At 60.0% G+C, this 24,828-nt stretch overlaps 9 protein-coding genes across 9 annotated transcripts; all 9 read right to left on the bottom strand.

Annotated features, from left to right (window-relative positions):
• Nucleotides 1–80: 80 nt before the first annotated feature.
• Nucleotides 81–1,411, bottom strand: JKF63_05188 (uncharacterized protein; the record flags this gene model as incomplete). Its single annotated transcript, XM_067901157.1, has 2 exons — nucleotides 81–248; nucleotides 1,040–1,411. 2 exons carry the CDS (start codon nucleotides 1,409–1,411, stop codon nucleotides 81–83), a joined length of 540 nt encoding a protein of 179 aa, XP_067757520.1.
• Nucleotides 1,412–2,274: 863 nt separating this feature from the next.
• JKF63_05187 (uncharacterized protein) lies at nucleotides 2,275–3,605 on the bottom strand (the record flags this gene model as incomplete). The annotated part of the gene is made up of 2 exons (XM_067901156.1): nucleotides 2,275–2,442; nucleotides 3,234–3,605. 2 exons carry the CDS (start codon nucleotides 3,603–3,605, stop codon nucleotides 2,275–2,277), a joined length of 540 nt encoding a protein of 179 aa, XP_067757519.1.
• An 870-nt stretch (nucleotides 3,606–4,475) lies between these two features.
• Nucleotides 4,476–5,806, bottom strand: JKF63_05186 (uncharacterized protein; the record flags this gene model as incomplete). The annotated part of the gene is made up of 2 exons (XM_067901155.1): nucleotides 4,476–4,643; nucleotides 5,435–5,806. The coding sequence occupies 2 exons, from the start codon at nucleotides 5,804–5,806 to the stop codon at nucleotides 4,476–4,478; spliced, it is 540 nt and encodes a 179-aa protein (XP_067757518.1).
• Nucleotides 5,807–6,677: 871 nt separating this feature from the next.
• On the bottom strand, nucleotides 6,678–8,009 carry JKF63_05185 (uncharacterized protein; the record flags this gene model as incomplete). Its single annotated transcript, XM_067901154.1, has 2 exons — nucleotides 6,678–6,845; nucleotides 7,638–8,009. The coding sequence occupies 2 exons, from the start codon at nucleotides 8,007–8,009 to the stop codon at nucleotides 6,678–6,680; spliced, it is 540 nt and encodes a 179-aa protein (XP_067757517.1).
• A 3,067-nt stretch (nucleotides 8,010–11,076) lies between these two features.
• JKF63_05184 (uncharacterized protein) lies at nucleotides 11,077–14,605 on the bottom strand (the record flags this gene model as incomplete). Its single annotated transcript, XM_067901153.1, has 2 exons — nucleotides 11,077–11,887; nucleotides 14,085–14,605. 2 exons carry the CDS (start codon nucleotides 14,603–14,605, stop codon nucleotides 11,077–11,079), a joined length of 1,332 nt encoding a protein of 443 aa, XP_067757516.1.
• A 1,534-nt stretch (nucleotides 14,606–16,139) lies between these two features.
• On the bottom strand, nucleotides 16,140–16,379 carry JKF63_05183 (uncharacterized protein; the record flags this gene model as incomplete). The annotated part of the gene is made up of 1 exon (XM_067901152.1): nucleotides 16,140–16,379. The coding sequence occupies one exon, from the start codon at nucleotides 16,377–16,379 to the stop codon at nucleotides 16,140–16,142; it is 240 nt and encodes a 79-aa protein (XP_067757515.1).
• Nucleotides 16,380–17,092: 713 nt separating this feature from the next.
• Nucleotides 17,093–20,122, bottom strand: JKF63_05182 (uncharacterized protein; the record flags this gene model as incomplete). The annotated part of the gene is made up of 1 exon (XM_067901151.1): nucleotides 17,093–20,122. One exon carries the CDS (start codon nucleotides 20,120–20,122, stop codon nucleotides 17,093–17,095), a length of 3,030 nt encoding a protein of 1,009 aa, XP_067757514.1.
• A 774-nt stretch (nucleotides 20,123–20,896) lies between these two features.
• On the bottom strand, nucleotides 20,897–22,261 carry JKF63_05181 (uncharacterized protein; the record flags this gene model as incomplete). The annotated part of the gene is made up of 1 exon (XM_067901150.1): nucleotides 20,897–22,261. One exon carries the CDS (start codon nucleotides 22,259–22,261, stop codon nucleotides 20,897–20,899), a length of 1,365 nt encoding a protein of 454 aa, XP_067757513.1.
• Nucleotides 22,262–23,559: 1,298 nt separating this feature from the next.
• On the bottom strand, nucleotides 23,560–24,294 carry JKF63_05180 (uncharacterized protein; the record flags this gene model as incomplete). Its single annotated transcript, XM_067901149.1, has 1 exon — nucleotides 23,560–24,294. The coding sequence occupies one exon, from the start codon at nucleotides 24,292–24,294 to the stop codon at nucleotides 23,560–23,562; it is 735 nt and encodes a 244-aa protein (XP_067757512.1).
• Between the last annotated feature and the right edge of the window lie 534 nt (nucleotides 24,295–24,828).

Here is a 24,828-nt window from a genome sequence, read left to right as displayed (position 1 = left end):
GGGGCGGGGGGGTGGGCGGCGGGACGCAGAGGCGGCGAGCGCGCTACGCACCAACACACGCGCACACGTACAGCCACTCTCTAGTAGGCCTCCTCCTCCTCGTCGTACTCACCCTCCTCCTCGACGGTGGCGTCCTGGTACTGCTGGTACTCGGACACGAGGTCGTTCATGTTGGACTCGGCCTCGGTGAACTCCATCTCGTCCATGCCCTCACCCGTGTACCAGTGGAGGAAGGCCTTGCGGCGGAACATGCCGGTGAACTGCTCACCAACGCGGCGGAACATCTCCTGAATGCAGGTGTTGTTGCCGATGAAGGTGACGGACATCTTGAGGCCCTTGGGCGGGATATCGCAGATGGAGGACTTGATGTTGTTCGGGATCCACTCGATGAAGTAGCTGGAGTTCTTGTTCTGCACGTTCAGCATCTGCTCGTCGACCTCCTTGGTCGACATGCGGCCGCGGAACAACGCAGACGCGGTGAGGTAGCGGCCGTGGCGCGGGTCGGCAGCCTGCATCATGTTCTTGGCGTCGAACATCTGCTGCGTCAGCTCCGCAACGGACAGGCCGCGGTACTGCTGCGAGCCGCGGCTGGTCAGCGGCGCGAAGCCCATCATGAAGAAGTGCAGACGCGGGAACGGCACCAGGTTCACGGCAAGCTTGCGCAGATCAGAGTTCAGCTGACCAGGGAAGCGCAGGCAGCAGGTCACGCCGGACATCACAGCGGCCACCAGGTGGTTCAGGTCACCGAACGTCGGCGTCGTCAGCTTCAGCGTACGAAAGCAAATGTCGTACAGCGCCTCGTTATCAATGCACATCGACTCGTCGGAGTTCTCCACGAGCTGGTGCACAGATAGGGTTGTGTTGTACGGCTCAACGACGGTATCCGACACGCGGGGGACGGGATAACGGAGAAGGTCATCATGATCCGGTCCGGGTACTCTTCGCGGAGCTTGGAGATGAGCAGGGTGCCCATGCCGGAGCCCGTGCCGCCACCGAGGGAGTGAGACAGCTGGAAGCCCTGCAGGCAGTCGCAGCTCTCCGCCTCCTTGCGGCACACATCAAGCACGGAGTCGATCAGCTCCGCGCCCTCGGTGTAGTGGCCCTTGGCCCAGTTGTTGCCAGCGCCGGACTGACCAAAAATGAAGTTGTCCGGGCGGAACAGCTGGCCGTACGGGCCGGCGCGGACGGAGTCCATGGTGCCCGGCTCGAGGTCCATCAGCACCGCGCGGGGCACGTAGCGGCCGCCGGTGGACTCATCGAAGTAAACGTTGATGCGCTCGAGCTGCAAATCCGAGTCGCCCTGGTACGTGCCAGTCGGGTCAACGCCGTGCTCGTCGCTGATGACCTCCCAGAACTTTGAGCCGATCTGGTTGCCGCACTGGCCGGCCTGGCAGGAAACGATCTCACGCATGGTGATGTGTGTACTTACAAGCCTGTATATGGGGAGTGGGTGACAAGTGCAGGGAAGCACAAAATGTGTGGTGGAGAACTGTGGGGCAGCGTTTGTGGCAGCGAGGGTCCACGTCCACGCGGCGCGAAAAGCAGAAGAGCGCCACGTCGCGCACGTGTAGTGGCAAACGAGCGAAGAGAAAAGCGCGGGGCGAGTGCACAGGGAGAAGGGCGGTGGTGTGGGCAGGAGAGAACGTGGAACGGAGAGGGAGGACGGGGAAGGGGAAGGGGAAGGGAAGGAAGGGGGGTTCGCCGACAAAGGAGCACACGCGCGCACCGCATCCGTGGCGACACACACCCCTGCCCCACGCGACCAGCACACATCACAACGAAAACGCACAGCGGCACAAAGCGAAGCATCCGCGGTTGAAGTCTTCCTTTCACATCATCGCAGCTAAGGAGAGGAGGAGAGGGGGTGTGGGTGGGTGGGGGAGGGGATCGGCAAAAGGGGCAGGAGAAATGGGGAGTCGGCTGGTGCGGGGGAAGGGGGGAGAAGGAGGGACGGGGGCTCACGTGCGCACGCGCACACACACACGCGGCCCGCCCAGCACACACACACACACCTTCTCCCCTCCTCCCACACACCACCCGCTCACCCTCCGCCACTCACTCACAGGCGCACTGACACGCCCCCACCCACTCACAAAAGAAAAGGAAAACAAGCCCAAAGCGGCGTACAGGTAAATGATAAACATAGAAAAGGCGCTCAGGGAACTGAGTGCAGGCGACAGACACCGAGCGGTGGAGAGCGGGGGGGCGGGCGGCGGGACGCAGAGGCGGCGAGCGCGCTACGCACCAACACACGCGCACACGTACAGCCACTCTCTAGTAGGCCTCCTCCTCCTCGTCGTACTCACCCTCCTCCTCGACGGTGGCGTCCTGGTACTGCTGGTACTCGGACACGAGGTCGTTCATGTTGGACTCGGCCTCGGTGAACTCCATCTCGTCCATGCCCTCACCCGTGTACCAGTGGAGGAAGGCCTTGCGGCGGAACATGCCGGTGAACTGCTCACCAACGCGGCGGAACATCTCCTGAATGCAGGTGTTGTTGCCGATGAAGGTGACGGACATCTTGAGGCCCTTGGGCGGGATATCGCAGATGGAGGACTTGATGTTGTTCGGGATCCACTCGATGAAGTAGCTGGAGTTCTTGTTCTGCACGTTCAGCATCTGCTCGTCGACCTCCTTGGTCGACATGCGGCCGCGGAACAACGCAGACGCGGTGAGGTAGCGGCCGTGGCGCGGGTCGGCAGCCTGCATCATGTTCTTGGCGTCGAACATCTGCTGCGTCAGCTCCGCAACGGACAGGCCGCGGTACTGCTGCGAGCCGCGGCTGGTCAGCGGCGCGAAGCCCATCATGAAGAAGTGCAGACGCGGGAACGGCACCAGGTTCACGGCAAGCTTGCGCAGATCAGAGTTCAGCTGACCAGGGAAGCGCAGGCAGCAGGTCACGCCGGACATCACAGCGGCCACCAGGTGGTTCAGGTCACCGAACGTCGGCGTCGTCAGCTTCAGCGTACGAAAGCAAATGTCGTACAGCGCCTCGTTATCAATGCACATCGACTCGTCGGAGTTCTCCACGAGCTGGTGCACAGATAGGGTTGTGTTGTACGGCTCAACGACGGTATCCGACACGCGGGGGACGGGATAACGGAGAAGGTCATCATGATCCGGTCCGGGTACTCTTCGCGGAGCTTGGAGATGAGCAGGGTGCCCATGCCGGAGCCCGTGCCGCCACCGAGGGAGTGAGACAGCTGGAAGCCCTGCAGGCAGTCGCAGCTCTCCGCCTCCTTGCGGCACACATCAAGCACGGAGTCGATCAGCTCCGCGCCCTCGGTGTAGTGGCCCTTGGCCCAGTTGTTGCCAGCGCCGGACTGACCAAAAATGAAGTTGTCCGGGCGGAACAGCTGGCCGTACGGGCCGGCGCGGACGGAGTCCATGGTGCCCGGCTCGAGGTCCATCAGCACCGCGCGGGGCACGTAGCGGCCGCCGGTGGACTCATCGAAGTAAACGTTGATGCGCTCGAGCTGCAAATCCGAGTCGCCCTGGTACGTGCCAGTCGGGTCAACGCCGTGCTCGTCGCTGATGACCTCCCAGAACTTTGAGCCGATCTGGTTGCCGCACTGGCCGGCCTGGCAGGAAACGATCTCACGCATGGTGATGTGTGTACTTACAAGCCTGTATATGGGGAGTGGGTGACAAGTGCAGGGAAGCACAAAATGTGTGGTGGAGAACTGTGGGGCAGCGTTTGTGGCAGCGAGGGTCCACGTCCACGCGGCGCGAAAAGCAGAAGAGCGCCACGTCGCGCACGTGTAGTGGCAAACGAGCGAAGAGAAAAGCGCGGGGCGAGTGCACAGGGAGAAGGGCGGTGGTGTGGGCAGGAGAGAACGTGGAACGGAGAGGGAGGACGGGGAAGGGGAAGGGGAAGGGGAAGGGGGGGTTCGCCGACAAAGGAGCACACCCGCGCACCGCATCCGTGGCGACACACACCCCTGCCCCACGCGACCAGCACACATCACAACGAAAACGCACAGCGGCACAAAGCGAAGCATCCGCGGTTGAAGTCTTCCTTTCACATCATCGCAGCTAAGGAGAGGAGGAGAGGGGGGGGTGAGTGGGTGGGGGAGGGGATCGGCAAAAGGGGCAGGAGAAATGGGGAGTCGGCTGGTGCAGGGGAAGGGGGGGGGAGAAGGAGGGACGGGGGCTCACGTGCGCACGCGCACACACACACGCGGCCCGCCCAGCACACACACCCACACACACCTTCTCCCCTCCTCCCACACACCACCCGCTCACCCTCCGCCACTCACTCACAGGCGCACTGACACGCCCCCCACCCACTCACAAAAGAAAAGGAAAACAAGCCCAAAGCGGCGTACAGGTAAATGATAAACATAGAAAAGGCGCTCAGGGAACTGAGTGCAGGCGACAGACACCGAGCGGTGGAGAGCGGGGGGGCGGGCGGCGGGACGCAGAGGCGGCGAGCGCGCTACGCACCAACACACGCGCACACGTACAGCCACTCTCTAGTAGGCCTCCTCCTCCTCGTCGTACTCACCCTCCTCCTCGACGGTGGCGTCCTGGTACTGCTGGTACTCGGACACGAGGTCGTTCATGTTGGACTCGGCCTCGGTGAACTCCATCTCGTCCATGCCCTCACCCGTGTACCAGTGGAGGAAGGCCTTGCGGCGGAACATGCCGGTGAACTGCTCACCAACGCGGCGGAACATCTCCTGAATGCAGGTGTTGTTGCCGATGAAGGTGACGGACATCTTGAGGCCCTTGGGCGGGATATCGCAGATGGAGGACTTGATGTTGTTCGGGATCCACTCGATGAAGTAGCTGGAGTTCTTGTTCTGCACGTTCAGCATCTGCTCGTCGACCTCCTTGGTCGACATGCGGCCGCGGAACAACGCAGACGCGGTGAGGTAGCGGCCGTGGCGCGGGTCGGCAGCCTGCATCATGTTCTTGGCGTCGAACATCTGCTGCGTCAGCTCCGCAACGGACAGGCCGCGGTACTGCTGCGAGCCGCGGCTGGTCAGCGGCGCGAAGCCCATCATGAAGAAGTGCAGACGCGGGAACGGCACCAGGTTCACGGCAAGCTTGCGCAGATCAGAGTTCAGCTGACCAGGGAAGCGCAGGCAGCAGGTCACGCCGGACATCACAGCGGCCACCAGGTGGTTCAGGTCACCGAACGTCGGCGTCGTCAGCTTCAGCGTACGAAAGCAAATGTCGTACAGCGCCTCGTTATCAATGCACATCGACTCGTCGGAGTTCTCCACGAGCTGGTGCACAGATAGGGTTGTGTTGTACGGCTCAACGACGGTATCCGACACGCGGGGGACGGGATAACGGAGAAGGTCATCATGATCCGGTCCGGGTACTCTTCGCGGAGCTTGGAGATGAGCAGGGTGCCCATGCCGGAGCCCGTGCCGCCACCGAGGGAGTGAGACAGCTGGAAGCCCTGCAGGCAGTCGCAGCTCTCCGCCTCCTTGCGGCACACATCAAGCACGGAGTCGATCAGCTCCGCGCCCTCGGTGTAGTGGCCCTTGGCCCAGTTGTTGCCAGCGCCGGACTGACCAAAAATGAAGTTGTCCGGGCGGAACAGCTGGCCGTACGGGCCGGCGCGGACGGAGTCCATGGTGCCCGGCTCGAGGTCCATCAGCACCGCGCGGGGCACGTAGCGGCCGCCGGTGGACTCATCGAAGTAAACGTTGATGCGCTCGAGCTGCAAATCCGAGTCGCCCTGGTACGTGCCAGTCGGGTCAACGCCGTGCTCGTCGCTGATGACCTCCCAGAACTTTGAGCCGATCTGGTTGCCGCACTGGCCGGCCTGGCAGGAAACGATCTCACGCATGGTGATGTGTGTACTTACAAGCCTGTATATGGGGAGTGGGTGACAAGTGCAGGGAAGCACAAAATGTGTGGTGGAGAACTGTGGGGCAGCGTTTGTGGCAGCGAGGGTCCACGTCCACGCGGCGCGAAAAGCAGAAGAGCGCCACGTCGCGCACGTGTAGTGGCAAACGAGCGAAGAGAAAAGCGCGGGGCGAGTGCACAGGGAGAAGGGCGGTGGTGTGGGCAGGAGAGAACGTGGAACGGAGAGGGAGGACGGGAAAGGGGAAGGGGAAGGGAAGGGAAGGGGGGTTCGCCGACAAAGGAGCACACGCGCGCACCGCATCCGTGGCGACACACACCCCTGCCCCACGCGACCAGCACACATCACAACGAAAACGCACAGCGGCACAAAGCGAAGCATCCGCGGTTGAAGTCTTCCTTTCACATCATCGCAGCTAAGGAGAGGAGGAGAGGGGGGTGGGTGGGTGGGGGAGGGGATCGGCAAAAGGGGCAGGAGAAATGGGGAGTCGGCTGGTGCAGGGGAAGGGGGGAGAAGGAGGGACGGGGGCTCACGTGCGCACGCGCACACACACACGCGGCCCGCCCAGCACACACACACACACCTTCTCCCCTCCTCCCACACACCACCCGCTCACCCTCCGCCACTCACTCACAGGCGCACTGACACGCCCCCCACCCACTCACAAAAGAAAAGGAAAACAAGCCCAAAGCGGCGTACAGGTAAATGATAAACATAGAAAAGGCGCTCAGGGAACTGAGTGCAGGCGACAGACACCGAGCGGTGGAGAGCGGGGGGGGGGGGGGCGGGCGGCGGGACGCAGAGGCGGCGAGCGCGCTACGCACCAACACACGCGCACACGTACAGCCACTCTCTAGTAGGCCTCCTCCTCCTCGTCGTACTCACCCTCCTCCTCGACGGTGGCGTCCTGGTACTGCTGGTACTCGGACACGAGGTCGTTCATGTTGGACTCGGCCTCGGTGAACTCCATCTCGTCCATGCCCTCACCCGTGTACCAGTGGAGGAAGGCCTTGCGGCGGAACATGCCGGTGAACTGCTCACCAACGCGGCGGAACATCTCCTGAATGCAGGTGTTGTTGCCGATGAAGGTGACGGACATCTTGAGGCCCTTGGGCGGGATATCGCAGATGGAGGACTTGATGTTGTTCGGGATCCACTCGATGAAGTAGCTGGAGTTCTTGTTCTGCACGTTCAGCATCTGCTCGTCGACCTCCTTGGTCGACATGCGGCCGCGGAACAACGCAGACGCGGTGAGGTAGCGGCCGTGGCGCGGGTCGGCAGCCTGCATCATGTTCTTGGCGTCGAACATCTGCTGCGTCAGCTCCGCAACGGACAGGCCGCGGTACTGCTGCGAGCCGCGGCTGGTCAGCGGCGCGAAGCCCATCATGAAGAAGTGCAGACGCGGGAACGGCACCAGGTTCACGGCAAGCTTGCGCAGATCAGAGTTCAGCTGACCAGGGAAGCGCAGGCAGCAGGTCACGCCGGACATCACAGCGGCCACCAGGTGGTTCAGGTCACCGAACGTCGGCGTCGTCAGCTTCAGCGTACGAAAGCAAATGTCGTACAGCGCCTCGTTATCAATGCACATCGACTCGTCGGAGTTCTCCACGAGCTGGTGCACAGATAGGGTTGTGTTGTACGGCTCAACGACGGTATCCGACACGCGGGGGGACGGGATAACGGAGAAGGTCATCATGATCCGGTCCGGGTACTCTTCGCGGAGCTTGGAGATGAGCAGGGTGCCCATGCCGGAGCCCGTGCCGCCACCGAGGGAGTGAGACAGCTGGAAGCCCTGCAGGCAGTCGCAGCTCTCCGCCTCCTTGCGGCACACATCAAGCACGGAGTCGATCAGCTCCGCGCCCTCGGTGTAGTGGCCCTTGGCCCAGTTGTTGCCAGCGCCGGACTGACCAAAAATGAAGTTGTCCGGGCGGAACAGCTGGCCGTACGGGCCGGCGCGGACGGAGTCCATGGTGCCCGGCTCGAGGTCCATCAGCACCGCGCGGGGCACGTAGCGGCCGCCGGTGGACTCATCGAAGTAAACGTTGATGCGCTCGAGCTGCAAATCCGAGTCGCCCTGGTACGTGCCAGTCGGGTCAACGCCGTGCTCGTCGCTGATGACCTCCCAGAACTTTGAGCCGATCTGGTTGCCGCACTGGCCGGCCTGGCAGGAAACGATCTCACGCATGGTGATGTGTGTACTTACAAGCCTGTATATGGGGAGTGGGTGACAAGTGCAGGGAAGCACAAAATGTGTGGTGGAGAACTGTGGGGCAGCGTTTGTGGCAGCGAGGGTCCACGTCCACGCGGCGCGAAAAGCAGAAGAGCGCCACGTCGCGCACGTGTAGTGGCAAACGAGCGAAGAGAAAAGCGCGGGGCGAGTGCACAGGGAGAAGGGCGGTGGTGTGGGCAGGAGAGAACGTGGAACGGAGAGGGAGGACGGGGAAGGGGAAGGGGAAGGGGAAGGGGGGTTCGCCGACAAAGGAGCACACGCGCGCACCGCATCCGTGGCGACACACACCCCTGCCCCACGCGACCAGCACACATCACAACGAAAACGCACAGCGGCACAAAGCGAAGCATCCGCGGTTGAAGTCTTCCTTTCACATCATCGCAGCTAAGGAGAGGAGGAGAGAGGGGGTGGGTGGGTGGGGGAGGGGATCGGCAAAAGGGGCAGGAGAAATGGGGAGTCGGCTGGTGCAGGGGAAGGGGGGAGAAGGAGGGACGGGGGCTCACGTGCGCACGCGCACACACACACGCGGCCCGCCCAGCACACACACACACACCTTCTCCCCTCCTCCCACACACCACCCGCTCACCCTCCGCCACTCACTCACAGGCGCACTGACACGCCCCCACCCACTCACAAAAGAAAAGGAAAACAAGCCCAAAGCGGCGTACAGGTAAATGATAAACATAGAAAAGGCGCTCAGGGAACTGAGTGCAGGCGACAGACACCGAGCGGTGGAGAGCGGGGGGGCGGGCGGCGGGACGCAGAGGCGGCGAGCGCGCTACGCACCAACACACGCGCACACGTACAGCCACTCTCTAGTAGGCCTCCTCCTCCTCGTCGTACTCACCCTCCTCCTCGACGGTGGCGTCCTGGTACTGCTGGTACTCGGACACGAGGTCGTTCATGTTGGACTCGGCCTCGGTGAACTCCATCTCGTCCATGCCCTCACCCGTGTACCAGTGGAGGAAGGCCTTGCGGCGGAACATGCCGGTGAACTGCTCACCAACGCGGCGGAACATCTCCTGAATGCAGGTGTTGTTGCCGATGAAGGTGACGGACATCTTGAGGCCCTTGGGCGGGATATCGCAGATGGAGGACTTGATGTTGTTCGGGATCCACTCGATGAAGTAGCTGGAGTTCTTGTTCTGCACGTTCAGCATCTGCTCGTCGACCTCCTTGGTCGACATGCGGCCGCGGAACAACGCAGACGCGGTGAGGTAGCGGCCGTGGCGCGGGTCGGCAGCCTGCATCATGTTCTTGGCGTCGAACATCTGCTGCGTCAGCTCCGCAACGGACAGGCCGCGGTACTGCTGCGAGCCGCGGCTGGTCAGCGGCGCGAAGCCCATCATGAAGAAGTGCAGACGCGGGAACGGCACCAGGTTCACGGCAAGCTTGCGCAGATCAGAGTTCAGCTGACCAGGGAAGCGCAGGCAGCAGGTCACGCCGGACATCACAGCGGCCACCAGGTGGTTCAGGTCACCGAACGTCGGCGTCGTCAGCTTCAGCGTACGAAAGCAAATGTCGTACAGCGCCTCGTTATCAATGCACATCGACTCGTCGGAGTTCTCCACGAGCTGGTGCACAGATAGGGTTGTGTTGTACGGCTCAACGACGGTATCCGACACGCGGGGGACGGGATAACGGAGAAGGTCATCATGATCCGGTCCGGGTACTCTTCGCGGAGCTTGGAGATGAGCAGGGTGCCCATGCCGGAGCCCGTGCCGCCACCGAGGGAGTGAGACAGCTGGAAGCCCTGCAGGCAGTCGCAGCTCTCCGCCTCCTTGCGGCACACATCAAGCACGGAGTCGATCAGCTCCGCGCCCTCGGTGTAGTGGCCCTTGGCCCAGTTGTTGCCAGCGCCGGACTGACCAAAAATGAAGTTGTCCGGGCGGAACAGCTGGCCGTACGGGCCGGCGCGGACGGAGTCCATGGTGCCCGGCTCGAGGTCCATCAGCACCGCGCGGGGCACGTAGCGGCCGCCGGTGGACTCATCGAAGTAAACGTTGATGCGCTCGAGCTGCAAATCCGAGTCGCCCTGGTACGTGCCAGTCGGGTCAACGCCGTGCTCGTCGCTGATGACCTCCCAGAACTTTGAGCCGATCTGGTTGCCGCACTGGCCGGCCTGGCAGGAAACGATCTCACGCATGGTGATGTGTGTTCTTACAAGCCTGTATATGGGGAGTGGGTGACAAGTGCAGGGAAGCACAAAATGTGTGGTGGAGAACTGTGGGGCAGCGTTTGTGGCAGCGAGGGTCCACGTCCACGCGGCGCGAAAAGCAGAAGAGCGCCACGTCGCGCACGTGTAGTGGCAAACGAGCGAAGAGAAAAGCGCGGGGCGAGTGCACAGGGAGAAGGGCGGTGGTGTGGGCAGGAGAGAACGTGGAACGGAGAGGGAGGACGGGGAAGGGGAAGGGGAAGGGGAAGGGGGGGGGGGTTCGCCGACAAAGGAGCACACCCGCGCACCGCATCCGTGGCGACACACACCCCTGCCCCACGCGACCAGCACACATCACAACGAAAACGCACAGCGGCACAAAGCGAAGCATCCGCGGTTGAAGTCTTCCTTTCACATCATCGCAGCTAAGGAGAGGAGGAGAGGGGGGGGGTGAGTGGGTGGGGGAGGGGATCGGCAAAAGGGGCAGGAGAAATGGGGAGTCGGCTGGTGCAGGGGAAGGGGGGGGGGAGAAGGAGGGACGGGGGCTCACGTGCGCACGCGCACACACACACGCGGCCCGCCCAGCACACACACACACACACACCTTCTCCCCTCCTCCCACACACCACCCGCTCACCCTCCGCCACTCACTCACAGGCACACTGACACGCCCCCCACCCACTCACAAAAAAAAAGGAAAACAAGCCCAAAGCGGCGTACAGGTAAATGATAAACATAGAAAAGGCGCTCAGGGAACTGAGTGCAGGCGACAGACACCGAGCGGTGGAGAGCGGGGGGGCGGGCGGCGGGACGCAGAGGCGGCGAGCGCGCTACGCACCAACACACGCGCACACGTACAGCCACTCTCTAGTAGGCCTCCTCCTCCTCGTCGTACTCACCCTCCTCCTCGACGGTGGCGTCCTGGTACTGCTGGTACTCGGACACGAGGTCGTTCATGTTGGACTCGGCCTCGGTGAACTCCATCTCGTCCATGCCCTCACCCGTGTACCAGTGGAGGAAGGCCTTGCGGCGGAACATGCCGGTGAACTGCTCACCAACGCGGCGGAACATCTCCTGAATGCAGGTGTTGTTGCCGATGAAGGTGACGGACATCTTGAGGCCCTTGGGCGGGATATCGCAGATGGAGGACTTGATGTTGTTCGGGATCCACTCGATGAAGTAGCTGGAGTTCTTGTTCTGCACGTTCAGCATCTGCTCGTCGACCTCCTTGGTCGACATGCGGCCGCGGAACAACGCAGACGCGGTGAGGTAGCGGCCGTGGCGCGGGTCGGCAGCCTGCATCATGTTCTTGGCGTCGAACATCTGCTGCGTCAGCTCCGCAACGGACAGGCCGCGGTACTGCTGCGAGCCGCGGCTGGTCAGCGGCGCGAAGCCCATCATGAAGAAGTGCAGACGCGGGAACGGCACCAGGTTCACGGCAAGCTTGCGCAGATCAGAGTTCAGCTGACCAGGGAAGCGCAGGCAGCAGGTCACGCCGGACATCACAGCGGCCACCAGGTGGTTCAGGTCACCGAACGTCGGCGTCGTCAGCTTCAGCGTACGAAAGCAAATGTCGTACAGCGCCTCGTTATCAATGCACATCGACTCGTCGGAGTTCTCCACGAGCTGGTGCACAGATAGGGTTGTGTTGTACGGCTCAACGACGGTATCCGACACGCGGGGGACGGGATAACGGAGAAGGTCATCATGATCCGGTCCGGGTACTCTTCGCGGAGCTTGGAGATGAGCAGGGTGCCCATGCCGGAGCCCGTGCCGCCACCGAGGGAGTGAGACAGCTGGAAGCCCTGCAGGCAGTCGCAGCTCTCCGCCTCCTTGCGGCACACATCAAGCACGGAGTCGATCAGCTCCGCGCCCTCGGTGTAGTGGCCCTTGGCCCAGTTGTTGCCAGCGCCGGACTGACCAAAAATGAAGTTGTCCGGGCGGAACAGCTGGCCGTACGGGCCGGCGCGGACGGAGTCCATGGTGCCCGGCTCGAGGTCCATCAGCACCGCGCGGGGCACGTAGCGGCCGCCGGTGGACTCATCGAAGTAAACGTTGATGCGCTCGAGCTGCAAATCCGAGTCGCCCTGGTACGTGCCAGTCGGGTCAACGCCGTGCTCGTCGCTGATGACCTCCCAGAACTTTGAGCCGATCTGGTTGCCGCACTGGCCGGCCTGGCAGGAAACGATCTCACGCATGGTGATGTGTGTACTTACAAGCCTGTATATGGGGAGTGGGTGACAAGTGCAGGGAAGCACAAAATGTGTGGTGGAGAACTGTGGGGCAGCGTTTGTGGCAGCGAGGGTCCACGTCCACGCGGCGCGAAAAGCAGAAGAGCGCCACGTCGCGCACGTGTAGTGGCAAACGAGCGAAGAGAAAAGCGCGGGGCGAGTGCACAGGGAGAAGGGCGGTGGTGTGGGCAGGAGAGAACGTGGAACGGAGAGGGAGGACGGGGAAGGGGAAGGGGAAGGGGGGGGTTCGCCGACAAAGGAGCACACGCGCGCACCGCATCCGTGGCGACACACACCCCTGCCCCACGCGACCAGCACACATCACAACGAAAACGCACAGCGGCACAAAGCGAAGCATCCGCGGTTGAAGTCTTCCTTTCACATCATCGCAGCTAAGGAGAGGAGGAGAGAGGGGGGGGGGTGGGTGGGTGGGGGAGGGGATCGGCAAAAGGGGCAGGAGAAATGGGGAGTCGGCTGGTGCGGGGGAAGGGGGGGGGGGGAGAAGGAGGGACGGGGGCTCACGTGCGCACGCGCGCACACACACGCGGCCCGCCCAGCACACACACACACACCTTCTCCCCTCCTCCCACACACCACCCGCTCACCCTCCGCCACTCACTCACAGGCGCACTGACACGCCCCCCACCCACTCACAAAAGAAAAGGAAAACAAGCCCAAAGCGGCGTACAGGTAAATGATAAACATAGAAAAGGCGCTCAGGGAACTGAGTGCAGGCGACAGACACCGAGCGGTGGAGAGCGGGGGGCGGGCGGCGGGACGCAGAGGCGGCGAGCGCGCTACGCACCAACACACGCGCACACGTACAGCCACTCTCTAGTAGGCCTCCTCCTCCTCGTCGTACTCACCCTCCTCCTCGACGGTGGCGTCCTGGTACTGCTGGTACTCGGACACGAGGTCGTTCATGTTGGACTCGGCCTCGGTGAACTCCATCTCGTCCATGCCCTCACCCGTGTACCAGTGGAGGAAGGCCTTGCGGCGGAACATGCCGGTGAACTGCTCACCAACGCGGCGGAACATCTCCTGAATGCAGGTGTTGTTGCCGATGAAGGTGACGGACATCTTGAGGCCCTTGGGCGGGATATCGCAGATGGAGGACTTGATGTTGTTCGGGATCCACTCGATGAAGTAGCTGGAGTTCTTGTTCTGCACGTTCAGCATCTGCTCGTCGACCTCCTTGGTCGACATGCGGCCGCGGAACAACGCAGACGCGGTGAGGTAGCGGCCGTGGCGCGGGTCGGCAGCCTGCATCATGTTCTTGGCGTCGAACATCTGCTGCGTCAGCTCCGCAACGGACAGGCCGCGGTACTGCTGCGAGCCGCGGCTGGTCAGCGGCGCGAAGCCCATCATGAAGAAGTGCAGACGCGGGAACGGCACCAGGTTCACGGCAAGCTTGCGCAGATCAGAGTTCAGCTGACCAGGGAAGCGCAGGCAGCAGGTCACGCCGGACATCACAGCGGCCACCAGGTGGTTCAGGTCACCGAACGTCGGCGTCGTCAGCTTCAGCGTACGAAAGCAAATGTCGTACAGCGCCTCGTTATCAATGCACATCGACTCGTCGGAGTTCTCCACGAGCTGGTGCACAGATAGGGTTGTGTTGTACGGCTCAACGACGGTATCCGACACGCGGGGGACGGGATAACGGAGAAGGTCATCATGATCCGGTCCGGGTACTCTTCGCGGAGCTTGGAGATGAGCAGGGTGCCCATGCCGGAGCCCGTGCCGCCACCGAGGGAGTGAGACAGCTGGAAGCCCTGCAGGCAGTCGCAGCTCTCCGCCTCCTTGCGGCACACATCAAGCACGGAGTCGATCAGCTCCGCGCCCTCGGTGTAGTGGCCCTTGGCCCAGTTGTTGCCAGCGCCGGACTGACCAAAAATGAAGTTGTCCGGGCGGAACAGCTGGCCGTACGGGCCGGCGCGGACGGAGTCCATGGTGCCCGGCTCGAGGTCCATCAGCACCGCGCGGGGCACGTAGCGGCCGCCGGTGGACTCATCGAAGTAAACGTTGATGCGTTCGAGCTGCAAATCCGAGTCGCCCTGGTACGTGCCAGTCGGGTCAACGCCGTGCTCGTCGCTGATGACCTCCCAGAACTTTGAGCCGATCTGGTTGCCGCACTGGCCGGCCTGGCAGGAAACGATCTCGCGCATGGTGATGTGTGTACTTACAAGCCTGTATATGGGGAGTGGGTGACAAGTGCAGGGAAGCACAAAATGTGTGGTGGAGAACTGTGGGGCAGCGTTTGTGGCAGCGAGGGTCCACGTCCACGCGGCGCGAAAAGCAGAAGAGCGCCACGTCGCGCACGTGTAGTGGCAAACGAGCGAAGAGAAAAGCGCGGGGCGAGTGCACAGGGAGAAGGGCGGTGGTGTGGGCAGGAGAGAACGTGGAACGGAGAGGGTGTGTTTTCGAGGAGGAGAGAGAGGAGGGGAGAGAGGAGAAAATAGTGGTGGTGGTGCAATGCAGTGGTGGGCCGATGGTGAGCATGCCCGGCCCCGTCGCTGCGTGTGAGGGCACAGAAGTCGAGTGTGTTGCCGCGCATAGTCGTAGAGAGGAGAGGGGGAGAGAATCCGTAGTAGTACGAGGAGTACGAGGTGTGCGCTGCAGTGCACGACACCTCTTGAGAAACTCTACTCGCCTTCCACAGTCGCCTTCCACACGAGTAAGAACTGAAGTCTCACAACCCCTCAGCGTTCACTAACACCCTTCACCGGTTGCCGGAGTATGTTGCTATCCGTGTCCTCAAATGAGTTCACTTTGTTTGTCACAACCCCCCTTCTCTGCAAAAAGTAGACTTGGGGATCCCCCCACGCTCTGCCACAAGAGCGAGGTACAAGGGGTTGTTTTCGCAAACAGAATCACAGACCGGTACGCGATAACAGCATGGCATGTGTTGTTATAGGAAGAACATCCCAACTGCAGGCTGTCAGTCTTCTACACGTCGACGCGTGGTCACGGCTGCACGCACGGCAAGCTCAGTATCTTACCAAGGAGAGACACACAAGATCAGCGATGAGGGGGAAGGAAAGGTGTAAGTTGGAGGGCTCGCGTCTCGTCATCTTTTCCCAAATGTCGAGTGACGTACAAAAAAAAATCATGGGATTACCGAGCCTGCTCGGAGAAGAGACACTTTCGGCGTAACGTTCTTCAGTGATGTAACTTTGGGTGTCCCCGCACATGGGCCTCATCTTTTTTTTTAATCAGAAATGCAGTGCACAGGACATTAGTCGGCCAACAGAATGCACATACCGGCATCAACCACCATCCCCGTAGAAGAGGCAAGGAGCGAAGAGGAGCAGGGAAAAAAAAGAATGAGGAGACGCCCAAACGGAGAAAAAGGTGCAAATAGAACACCCAAGGGAAGAGAGACAAAGGAATGTCAACGCAGACACCACCATCACTGTCGCCATTGCACCCCCTCACAAGCGAAGAACGCAGAAAAAGAGAGATCGCCTAATGGCACAGCAGATAAGTCATGGCGCTTAAAGTCGAGGGGAGAGCTCCCACTCTCCTCCGTGAGTGAGAGTCGCTGACGGGGTCACCTCAGTGCTGCTCTCTACGTAGTTTCTCTTTCACTGGTTTGGTGTGGGTGTCTCTCTCTCTCTTTTCATGTGCTCGTTGCAGGCTAGCGAACAAAGTCCAAACAGGAACGAAAATCTGAAGGGAGCCGATACACGCAAACAGCGCTCACAAAGATGGCGGCTTAGCAGATATGGTCAGGGCATGAATAGCGCCAGACCGCAGCTCCTCGTCAAAAATATTGTTCACCATGCGATGCCGCTGAAGGAGCGGCACGCCAGCAAATGCTGAGGAGACGATACGCACATTGTACTTGGCCTCGTCTTCACTGATGGCTGTCACTTCAAGCTCCGCCGGCCTGAGCGTCTCCTGAATTCGTGCTACAATAGTGTCATAGATGCTCGACATCTTCACCGAGAGAGGCACAAAAACGCGAGGAGGTTGTCACTCGGTAGTGTTGAATGGTGTCTGAAGAATCCGCCGCGTATGTCGTTCCCCCTTCCGGTGAGTGTATGGGGGGAGGAGGAAGGGATTGGTGGCGTGTGTGATTTTCGAAGATTCCTTACTCAATCCACTTACACGGGTGCCGACAATGGACTCTAGAGGGGCAAGATGGGAGGGAAAGGCAAGGGTGGAGTGAAGAATGACATTAACTGTGGCGCAGCGTTGAAAAATATGCAGAGCGATAATAGAGAAGAGGAAACGCAAAATCCATCAAAGCAGTCAACACTAGCTCTGCGTTACCTCCATGCGTGTGTGTGTGCACGCGCGCCGGGGGGGAAGGGGGAATCATGTCCAGCTGCCGGTGCTGCACACCCAGATCGACGTCGTCTCTTCCCCCTCCCCTCCTCAATGGGAACATCACCACCACCTTTTGTGTACATCTGGTGTGTCAAAGAGAAAGCTGCAGGTTGTCTGATGATGTTGCCGGTTGATGCACACAAAAGAGCAAAAGGAAAAAAAACAAGGCAGGCGGCAGGCATGCAGGAAAAACAGTGGGTCATGCATACATACAAAAAAGGGGGAATTCAGCATGTACAGGTGCACGTGCGTTGCAGCCACCATCCTCTGTATATCGGTCTCTCACTCACTCACACGCCCCCCCCCCCCCCCTCTGTTTTTTAGCTTCTATTTTTGTCGTCTATTCTAAATTTGTGGCGGCTGTAGAGGAGACGTCCGAGATCGCGGAGTTGGCGCTTTTGGGCCCGGTCCAGTCGCTCCCGCTCGCCAGAAAGAAGTGTATGGGGATCACGCAGCTGTGCGCACTGCAGCACAACGTCGGTGGGGCACGAGTGCAACTTGCCTTGACTGCAGCACGGGTGATTCACATCACGTGAAAAGAAGCAGGTCGCAACTTGGGGGGAGCATTGCGGTGATGCAACTGAAGATGCCTGAGGTACATCTCCGCTGCGTCGTACCGGGCTCTCCAAAAGATCGCGAAGAGCCTTAGCTGCTCGATCTAGTTCACTCCTGTCAACCTCACACAAGGTTTCGACTCCTTGGGGCATAGTGCGAGTCAAGGGCGGCGCTCTCTGGGCGACCTGCGCTGAACTCACCGTCTGACGAAAAGCGGGTGAAGAGCAGCTCGAGTTCGTGCTGCCGCTGTCCTCCGCACTTTCTGTGGTCCTCGTGGTGCTGACAATTGTGTTGCCGCCGACACGCGCAACTTGTGGCAGTGGGGACAAGGAAGTGGCTGGAATTGATGGTATGGAGGAGGACAGTTCGAGAGCAGCTACAGTTGAGGTAGCAGTGGCCTGACGCGGCGACGATGATGGCGGTTCGACGATGGAGCCACGGCCAAAGCTCTGTGGCGGCGTTGAGGGTGCAAGAAAACGGCAAGTGCATGGCGTGTTTCCAGAACAAGACCGCTCTCGTGGCACGGCCGCCTTCATCCCGGCACTTTTGCGGCGATCCTCCTCTTTCGCGCTGCGATACGCCTCGAGTCGGTGCGCTTCCTTCGCACGCCAGGCGGCTTGCAGGCGCTGCCGCCGCAGCTGTTCGCGCTGCTTGCTTTCCAGGGAGGCCTGCTCCTCTTCCAGCTCCTTTTGCCGCTGTGACAACTGCCTCGCCCTCGCATTGAGGAACAGGCGGTCGGGTGTTGGGCCGCAGCGCTGCACCGTTTCCATCTTGTCCACAATGATGGCGCTCTTGGGGTTGAGGCAAGGACGGAACGTCAGTTCGCTCGCTCGTGCGGACGCCTCGCCAACAGGGGGACGACGATGCCACAGGTCCGCAACGAAGGATTGGCCCTCCACCTCATCGGCAAAGGCGTTAGCCAACTCCTCGACACTCCAATCAGTTTTTGTGGGGTTGTGTCGCTGCAGCAGCGCGAGCAGCGTCGCTGCCTCGGGGACGGCCTGTCCCTGAAGCATGGACAGCACGGGCACTGAAAGACTGTCCGCGTTGCAGAAGTAGCGCACCCACCGGCGAATACCACGTAAGCGGGCTTGATGTGCCAGCTCCGCGGCGCCTGCACTGGTCCGAGGCTGAAAGGAAAATTGGACACTTTCAAGTTGAGCGGTGGCGATACGTCGCTGCGACGGAAAACGTTTTGTTGTTAGACGCTCCACCAGCGCTTTAGGGTCTACGTAGAGGCGACGGTGGGCATCCGCGGAAGCTGAGATGCATACCTCGCGGGCCGCTGCGATGGCGAATTGCCGCTGCTGCTCGAAGGAGTAGAGCTCAGCAATGTGCGCCTCGATGTCACGCTTGCTGCGCACGACTGCCGGCTGCGACGTCACCGGTTGAGCTCCTTCAATAGCCTGGCGCCGGTAGAAGTAGTCGCGGTAGAGCCGTTCTTCTGGGGGCAACTCGGCGCCGCCGCGCTCGCGGCACGCTCGTACAATTCGCTCAGATGTGCGTGAAAGTCGAGGGGTGTGGCGATGCGCATCATCAGGCAGTTCTTCCGGAAGCTCCAGCAGTTGAAGACGGTATCGCAGTTGCGCGGAGGAGTCGCGGTCAGCGGCGGCGCCGTTACCCCCGCGATTGAGCGACTTGACGCGGCGGGAAATCGATGGGTGAAACGTCACCCCGGTCAGCGCAGCCTCCTCCAGCTGTGCACGCATCGCCTCCCGCTTGGCTGACGCTTTTTCAAGTCCCCTGATGCCTCTGTCGTAGAGGGCGCTGGGGTTGGTCACACGGACGCGCGGCACGTACATGCCGTCCTTCCTCATCTGGCGGGACCACTGCGGCCTCGTCTTGGAGCTCTTACCCGAAGATGGACTCGGCGGTTCAACATCCTCTACCTGCCGCTGCGGCTGAAGGGTGTGCACCCCCGAGGGTGCAGATGCTGGTCTTGACCTCCTTGCCTTCTGAACAGAAGCCCGAGATGCCGAGGAAGCACCCAGGCCACGGCCGGGGTATTGAGGCTTTTCAAGAAACGTCAAGAGATGAGAGGCAACATCAGTGGGTTGCGGGCTGCGCAAAGTTTCAACTAAAGCAGAAGGAGGGAGACCACGGACAGATGACTGCGTCACGGGTGCAACAAGAGTGCAAGACTGGGGAGGTGACCGTTTTGAAGAGTCGCTGGTCACCTTCGCATCACCTAGTCCTTTTGGAGAAGGTGCCGGAGAAACTTCGTTGGAGACAGAAGGACTTTGAGAGGGGATATCATTGATTAGAGAAGCCCCAGGCGAGTAAGTCGGCGGCTCGTTGGGAGTGTGACACCTGACACCGGCGGCCGACGGTACTTCACCCCTGTGGAGTCGACGAAAATCCACAACAGCAGAAGACAACGAGAGAGATGTTTCATGAGATGTCAAGCTCTGCTCGATTGCAGTGCTGCTCACCACAAAGGGGCGCCGAAGCTGCCGCCTCTGCTTCTCCGCCGCCACGTCGGAGGCGGTGCTGCTTGATAAATCCGCAACCACGCAGGCGCTGCTTCCAGTCGATGAGGCGCTCTCAGCATTCCCAAGAGTCGCCTTCTGTGCCGACGCCCTATCCACTGACGGATTGTCCGACTCGCTACTGTAGTCCAGAAAAGCGGAAAGGTCGATGTTGCCGTTGCTGCCGAGTCGATAGCGACCGACCGGATAAGGTGCGGCGTTGTCGTCATCGTCAGATGAGGAATCTGGTATAGCAAAACGCCTGATCAGAGTTGGCGACCCCTCTTCTGTCGACAGCGGAATCTCCGGTTCGCGGGCAAAATTCATTGAAGGGAATTTAGAAAACGGTGCGCTACAAGAGTAGGCTCGATGTAGGTGTCTGCGTAAAGAAGGGAATATGTCGACCCACAATCCACAATAAAAGAGCAGGTGGGGGCCAGAAAAAGGAAAACGCAGAGAGGGTAGGTGAGGCTGCTGAGGGTTGATGAGAGACGTCTCGGAGGTGCCGAAACCACGCTGACATTCTGGCAAGTATATCGTCGAACGGCTGTGTTTGTCCCCATTACGATGATTAGGTGAATGCGTAGAGGGAATAGATGTGTGTGTGTGTGTATGTGTGTGGAGGGGAGGGGGGGGGGGTAACAACACCGCAGTGATGAGCTCTCGAGAGCTCGCATCACTGTTCAAGTGATTAAACATGTGGATGTTTGCACAAAGATCTCTGGGCCAGGTGGCGTACCTGCCGCACAGTGTGTGGTCGCCTTGCTCATTACGATTGACGATGACGTTGTAGACGCCGCGCTACGGAAACAAAAGAACAAAATCGCTCCGTATTACCTTCGAGAGAGTAAAATGACGCGTGTGTGTGTGTGCGTGTCTTTTTTGGGGGGGGGGGGGGGTGATGGTCCGCTCATTCCACACGCACCGCGTGCGTCTGCAACCTCCCTGTCTGTTCTGGCACAGTAATAAAGTTGTGCGGTGCGAAGTGCTGCTTTGGGTGCACACAAATTCACACGCGCAAATGCACACACTGCCAGTTGGGGGAGAAATAGCGGAGACAGCAAACCCTGCCTTGGCCACACTAGCAGATGCACGAGCGGTTTAGCCCCTAGACACTGGAGTAGCATCAACCGCATTCGACACTTCGGCATTGTTGGTGGGAATGAGCGGTGTTAGCACCCCCGCAACATTTCCGGCAGGGACTGTAGACTCCGCGGACAGGACAGGCTCCGCGACAGCAGCCGGCGTCGGTTCTGGCACCAGCGGGGCCTTAGCAACGGGCATTGGTTCAGCTGGGTCCACCGCTTTGACAGCTGCCGAAATAGCAGGAGAGGGAGTGACTACGGCTGGCACCTCTGGGGATGGCACAGCGGGTAGCACAGAATCGTCATCTCCAGCCAGCGCGGAGCCGCTCGCCGCTGGTGCCACCGACGGAAGGAACACCGAGGTAGGAGCGGGCGTCTCTGCCTCTTCTTCCTTTGTGCTCAGCGCCGAATCGCCGACAACAGTAGCGCTCTTTTCCTCATTCAACTTCTCAATATCTTTTTTGAGCCCGTCGATCTGCTGTGAAAGACGATCATTGGTCCTGCTGAGCTGCTGCTTGTCCGCACGAATCTTTGCGGCGCTCACGGCAAGATCGGCGCATTTCTTGCGTTCATTGGCTAAGGCCTCTTTTGTCTCATCCAGCTCCATCTGCAGTTTATTTATCTTCTCGGCAAAGTCGCTAGGGGGGATCACTGAAGCAATGGGCACACCAGCGGTCGCCACCGTTGGCGGTGGTGGCAGCGGAGGCGCACGGCCGCGATGACGCGTTGACGACGCATCGGTTTCGCTCTCCGAAGACACGTTGTTCGCAGACCGGTGTCGCGAGTGGCTGGTTTGATACAGCCGCGGTCTTTTTTCGGGCTTGCGACGCAACTCGTAAGAGGAGTAGCGGTTGAAGAGTTTGTACCCGGTAAACCCAGTCAGCACGGCGGCGCCAACGCCAATCACGACATCTCGCCAATCCAGCGTCTTTGCCTGGGGTTCCTCCTGCGGAGCGATGGGCGAGTGAGGAAACAGCGTTTGAGTGTATTGCGGACCTGGAGTCATGGCGACTGGCATGCTTTGCCGTGCCGTCTTGAGCTGCGCAGAGAGAGGGGTAGCACGCGCCGTCGCTGCAGCGGCCGGGAGTACTGTGTTGGCAGGTGGAACACGAACAGAGGCAATGGTCTCCGCCGTGACAGTCCTTCCTACTTTGGCGAAAGCGTACTTTATCTGCGGATCCGAGACGCCTTTTCCCTTGAGAAAACGAATCTGCGACTCAATCGCTGAGTGCCGGACGCGTGGGTCTTGCAGGAAGCGGATGGCAGACTGAACCCTCACATTGTCGTCCATCTCTGACGCAGACGCTTGCTCTGGCTCTGGCAACGGCCCTGGAAGAGCGACCTGAGACGGCTCCAGGACTGCGGCTGCCGTGTTGCTCATGTCTTGCTTATGTTGAGGCGGCGGGCGTAGAGTAGATGTCACTGCCGGGGAGGGGGGGAGAGAAAGAGAGAACGGATATTTGAGTATCTGAGGGCGTTTGGTGTTTTGACAGAAAGGTGATGGGGATGAGAAACGACACACACCATTTGGCTGCATTCGTAGTAAAAGAGGAGACAGGGGGGGAGCGTTGCAGGACCGAAAATGAAGGCAGGATAAAGATGAGAAAACGCATTGATCGATAAATGGCGTCCCGGACTGGTGATACGGCATCTGCTGACTGCGCCACACACGCTAGTCACGCCGGAAAGGGCCTCGCACAAGGCAGCAACGCTCATTACATGAAGTGAAACGCATTGACTTCGGTAAAGATGTGAGCCCTTTTTATTGTACATCAAAGCGTGCGCCAGGCTTGTTCAGTCAGCGAAGCCCTCGGAATCCCCTAGAGAGGTGAAGAGAAGCCCCGAATATGCAGCCAGTTCACTCAGGGTACACTCATCTCTTCGCAGATCCTTTACCCTGCCGGCATGGGCCCATCTCTTCCGTTCAGCCGCACCGGCGCAGCACATCGCCTTCCGGTTGAACCCTCCAACGGTCGTGAGAGCAAGTTTGCACCTTAGGTGTCGTAGTTTCCTCAGTTTTCCCCTTTTTGTCTCCGATGTTTCCCCAATCCCCAACGAATACCATGGCCGATACAATGGCTGTGTGTAGAAGGCACATATACACAGCGACAACACGCGCAGATGAACAAAGAGAAGAGGGCGGTACCCACACATCCGCACACACGCACACAGACACACACACACACACAGTTCATGAAGAGGACCACACGAAATGAACGAAAACACGAGGGGGAGAAACGACAAAGAAAACACACACTGCGCATGAAAAAAGGAAAAGAACACCAAGAACAAATAGAGTGACACACGCACAGCCCTACGCACCCGCTGCTGCACGCGTACACACGCGCGCAACTGGAGTCCAATACTACGCGCCTCCGCGGCAACAGAGGATAAGGGGGAGATAGTAGAAGAAAACCAGGATGGCGAGGAAAGACTTGAAGATAAGTAGTGGTGTTGATGGGGGTGTGGGAAAGAGGAAGGGAAGGCTTCGACGATGCGCCGGCGGCTTCCCTCGTTGGTGGCATGCCGGCCTTGACAGTAATGAGCATGAAAATCAGCACAATGCACTCCTCTGGATACTTTTGGGTGTGCATCCGGCTTTTTAAAAGGGGACAACCACTGACCTCCAAACACACACACACACACACACACACAAACCTCTAGGCAGCCTCCCATTCCTTACTCTGGCAGGCGGCTCATGATTGCCTTGATCTGTGTGGGTGTGTACATGTGCAGCCTGCCGTCGTCTGCGCGCACCACAGCGACCTCTATGTTCTCAGGTGACACCTGGTCCTCCATCACCTGCTTTAGAATGTCCACTGCGAGGGTCTCGCCCTCCTCCAGCGTCATGTTGCGATGATACCGCTCCGTAAATACACTTTGCGCCGCCTCGGCACCACCACCGATGGCCTGGGCATCGTAGCGCGTGTATGTGCCGCTAGGATCTGTCTGCCACAGCTGCGGGCCCTTTTCGTCTACGCCAGCGATGAGCAGTGACACGCCGAATGGGCGCGACATGAGCTTCCGCTTGCCACTGCTCTCACCAAACTGGATCGACAAGTCGCAGGTCGCTAACATGCAGGACTCCACAGACATGGGTTCGTTGTAGGTGAAACGGTGGTTCTGCGACTCTACGCGGGCGTGCTCGACCAGGATGCGTGCATCGGCAACCATACCACTCATAACAGCCGCAATGTGGTTGTCGATCTCCATGATCTTGCTCATGCTGGATGGGAGAACCAAGGTAGACGGTAGGCGTTTCTCCGCAGCGAGAACGACACCATCGGGTGTGCGGATTCCGAGGCTGGTACTACCCAGCTTGATCGCCTCCACAGCATACTCGATCTGGAAAATACGACCCTCCGGACTGAAGGTGTTCACACCACGGTCGTACTCGGACTTTGAGGCAAACATGATAGAATGACTGGCACAGGGGGGAAGGGGGGGGGGGCGACGAAAAAGAAGTGTGGAGCCGGGCACAGGGGGCGCGCAAGGACCAAAGGTCGGTCGGTAGAGCAAGGTGGAGGTGCAGGGGAAACGCACGCGTAATGATGCGCCGTGCACGTGAGACTCACGGATAACAAGCGCGAGAAGACGCACAATACAGAAGAGAGAGGAGAGAAAAACGGAAAACGAAGGAAAAATGACAGACCGAGAAGATGAACGGAAAACTAATGACCTCCTTCTGCTGGGATGGGGCACGACAACAAGTCACATAGGCGGGAAGAGAGACAGGGATGTGTAGAAAGAGAGGAGTGGAAAGACAATGATGACAGTGAAGCCCAGGAAACAGGAGAAACGCCCGACAGACGGACGGAAAATGGGATACGTGGCAATATAGCTGGACGCCAGTCCCACTCAAGCAGAGAGTGACGCACACGCGCACAAGGGGTGCCACATTGGCAAAGAAAAAGAGGACAGCCATGGGCCATCAATGTCTATATCTCT

This window comes from Porcisia hertigi, chromosome 21 (genome assembly GCF_017918235.1).
Source record: "Porcisia hertigi strain C119 chromosome 21, whole genome shotgun sequence".
Lineage (NCBI taxonomy): Eukaryota > Euglenozoa > Kinetoplastea > Trypanosomatida > Trypanosomatidae > Porcisia > Porcisia hertigi.
The sequence above is the reverse complement of the archived record's forward strand: the minus strand, read 5'-3'. Positions and strand labels throughout refer to the sequence as shown.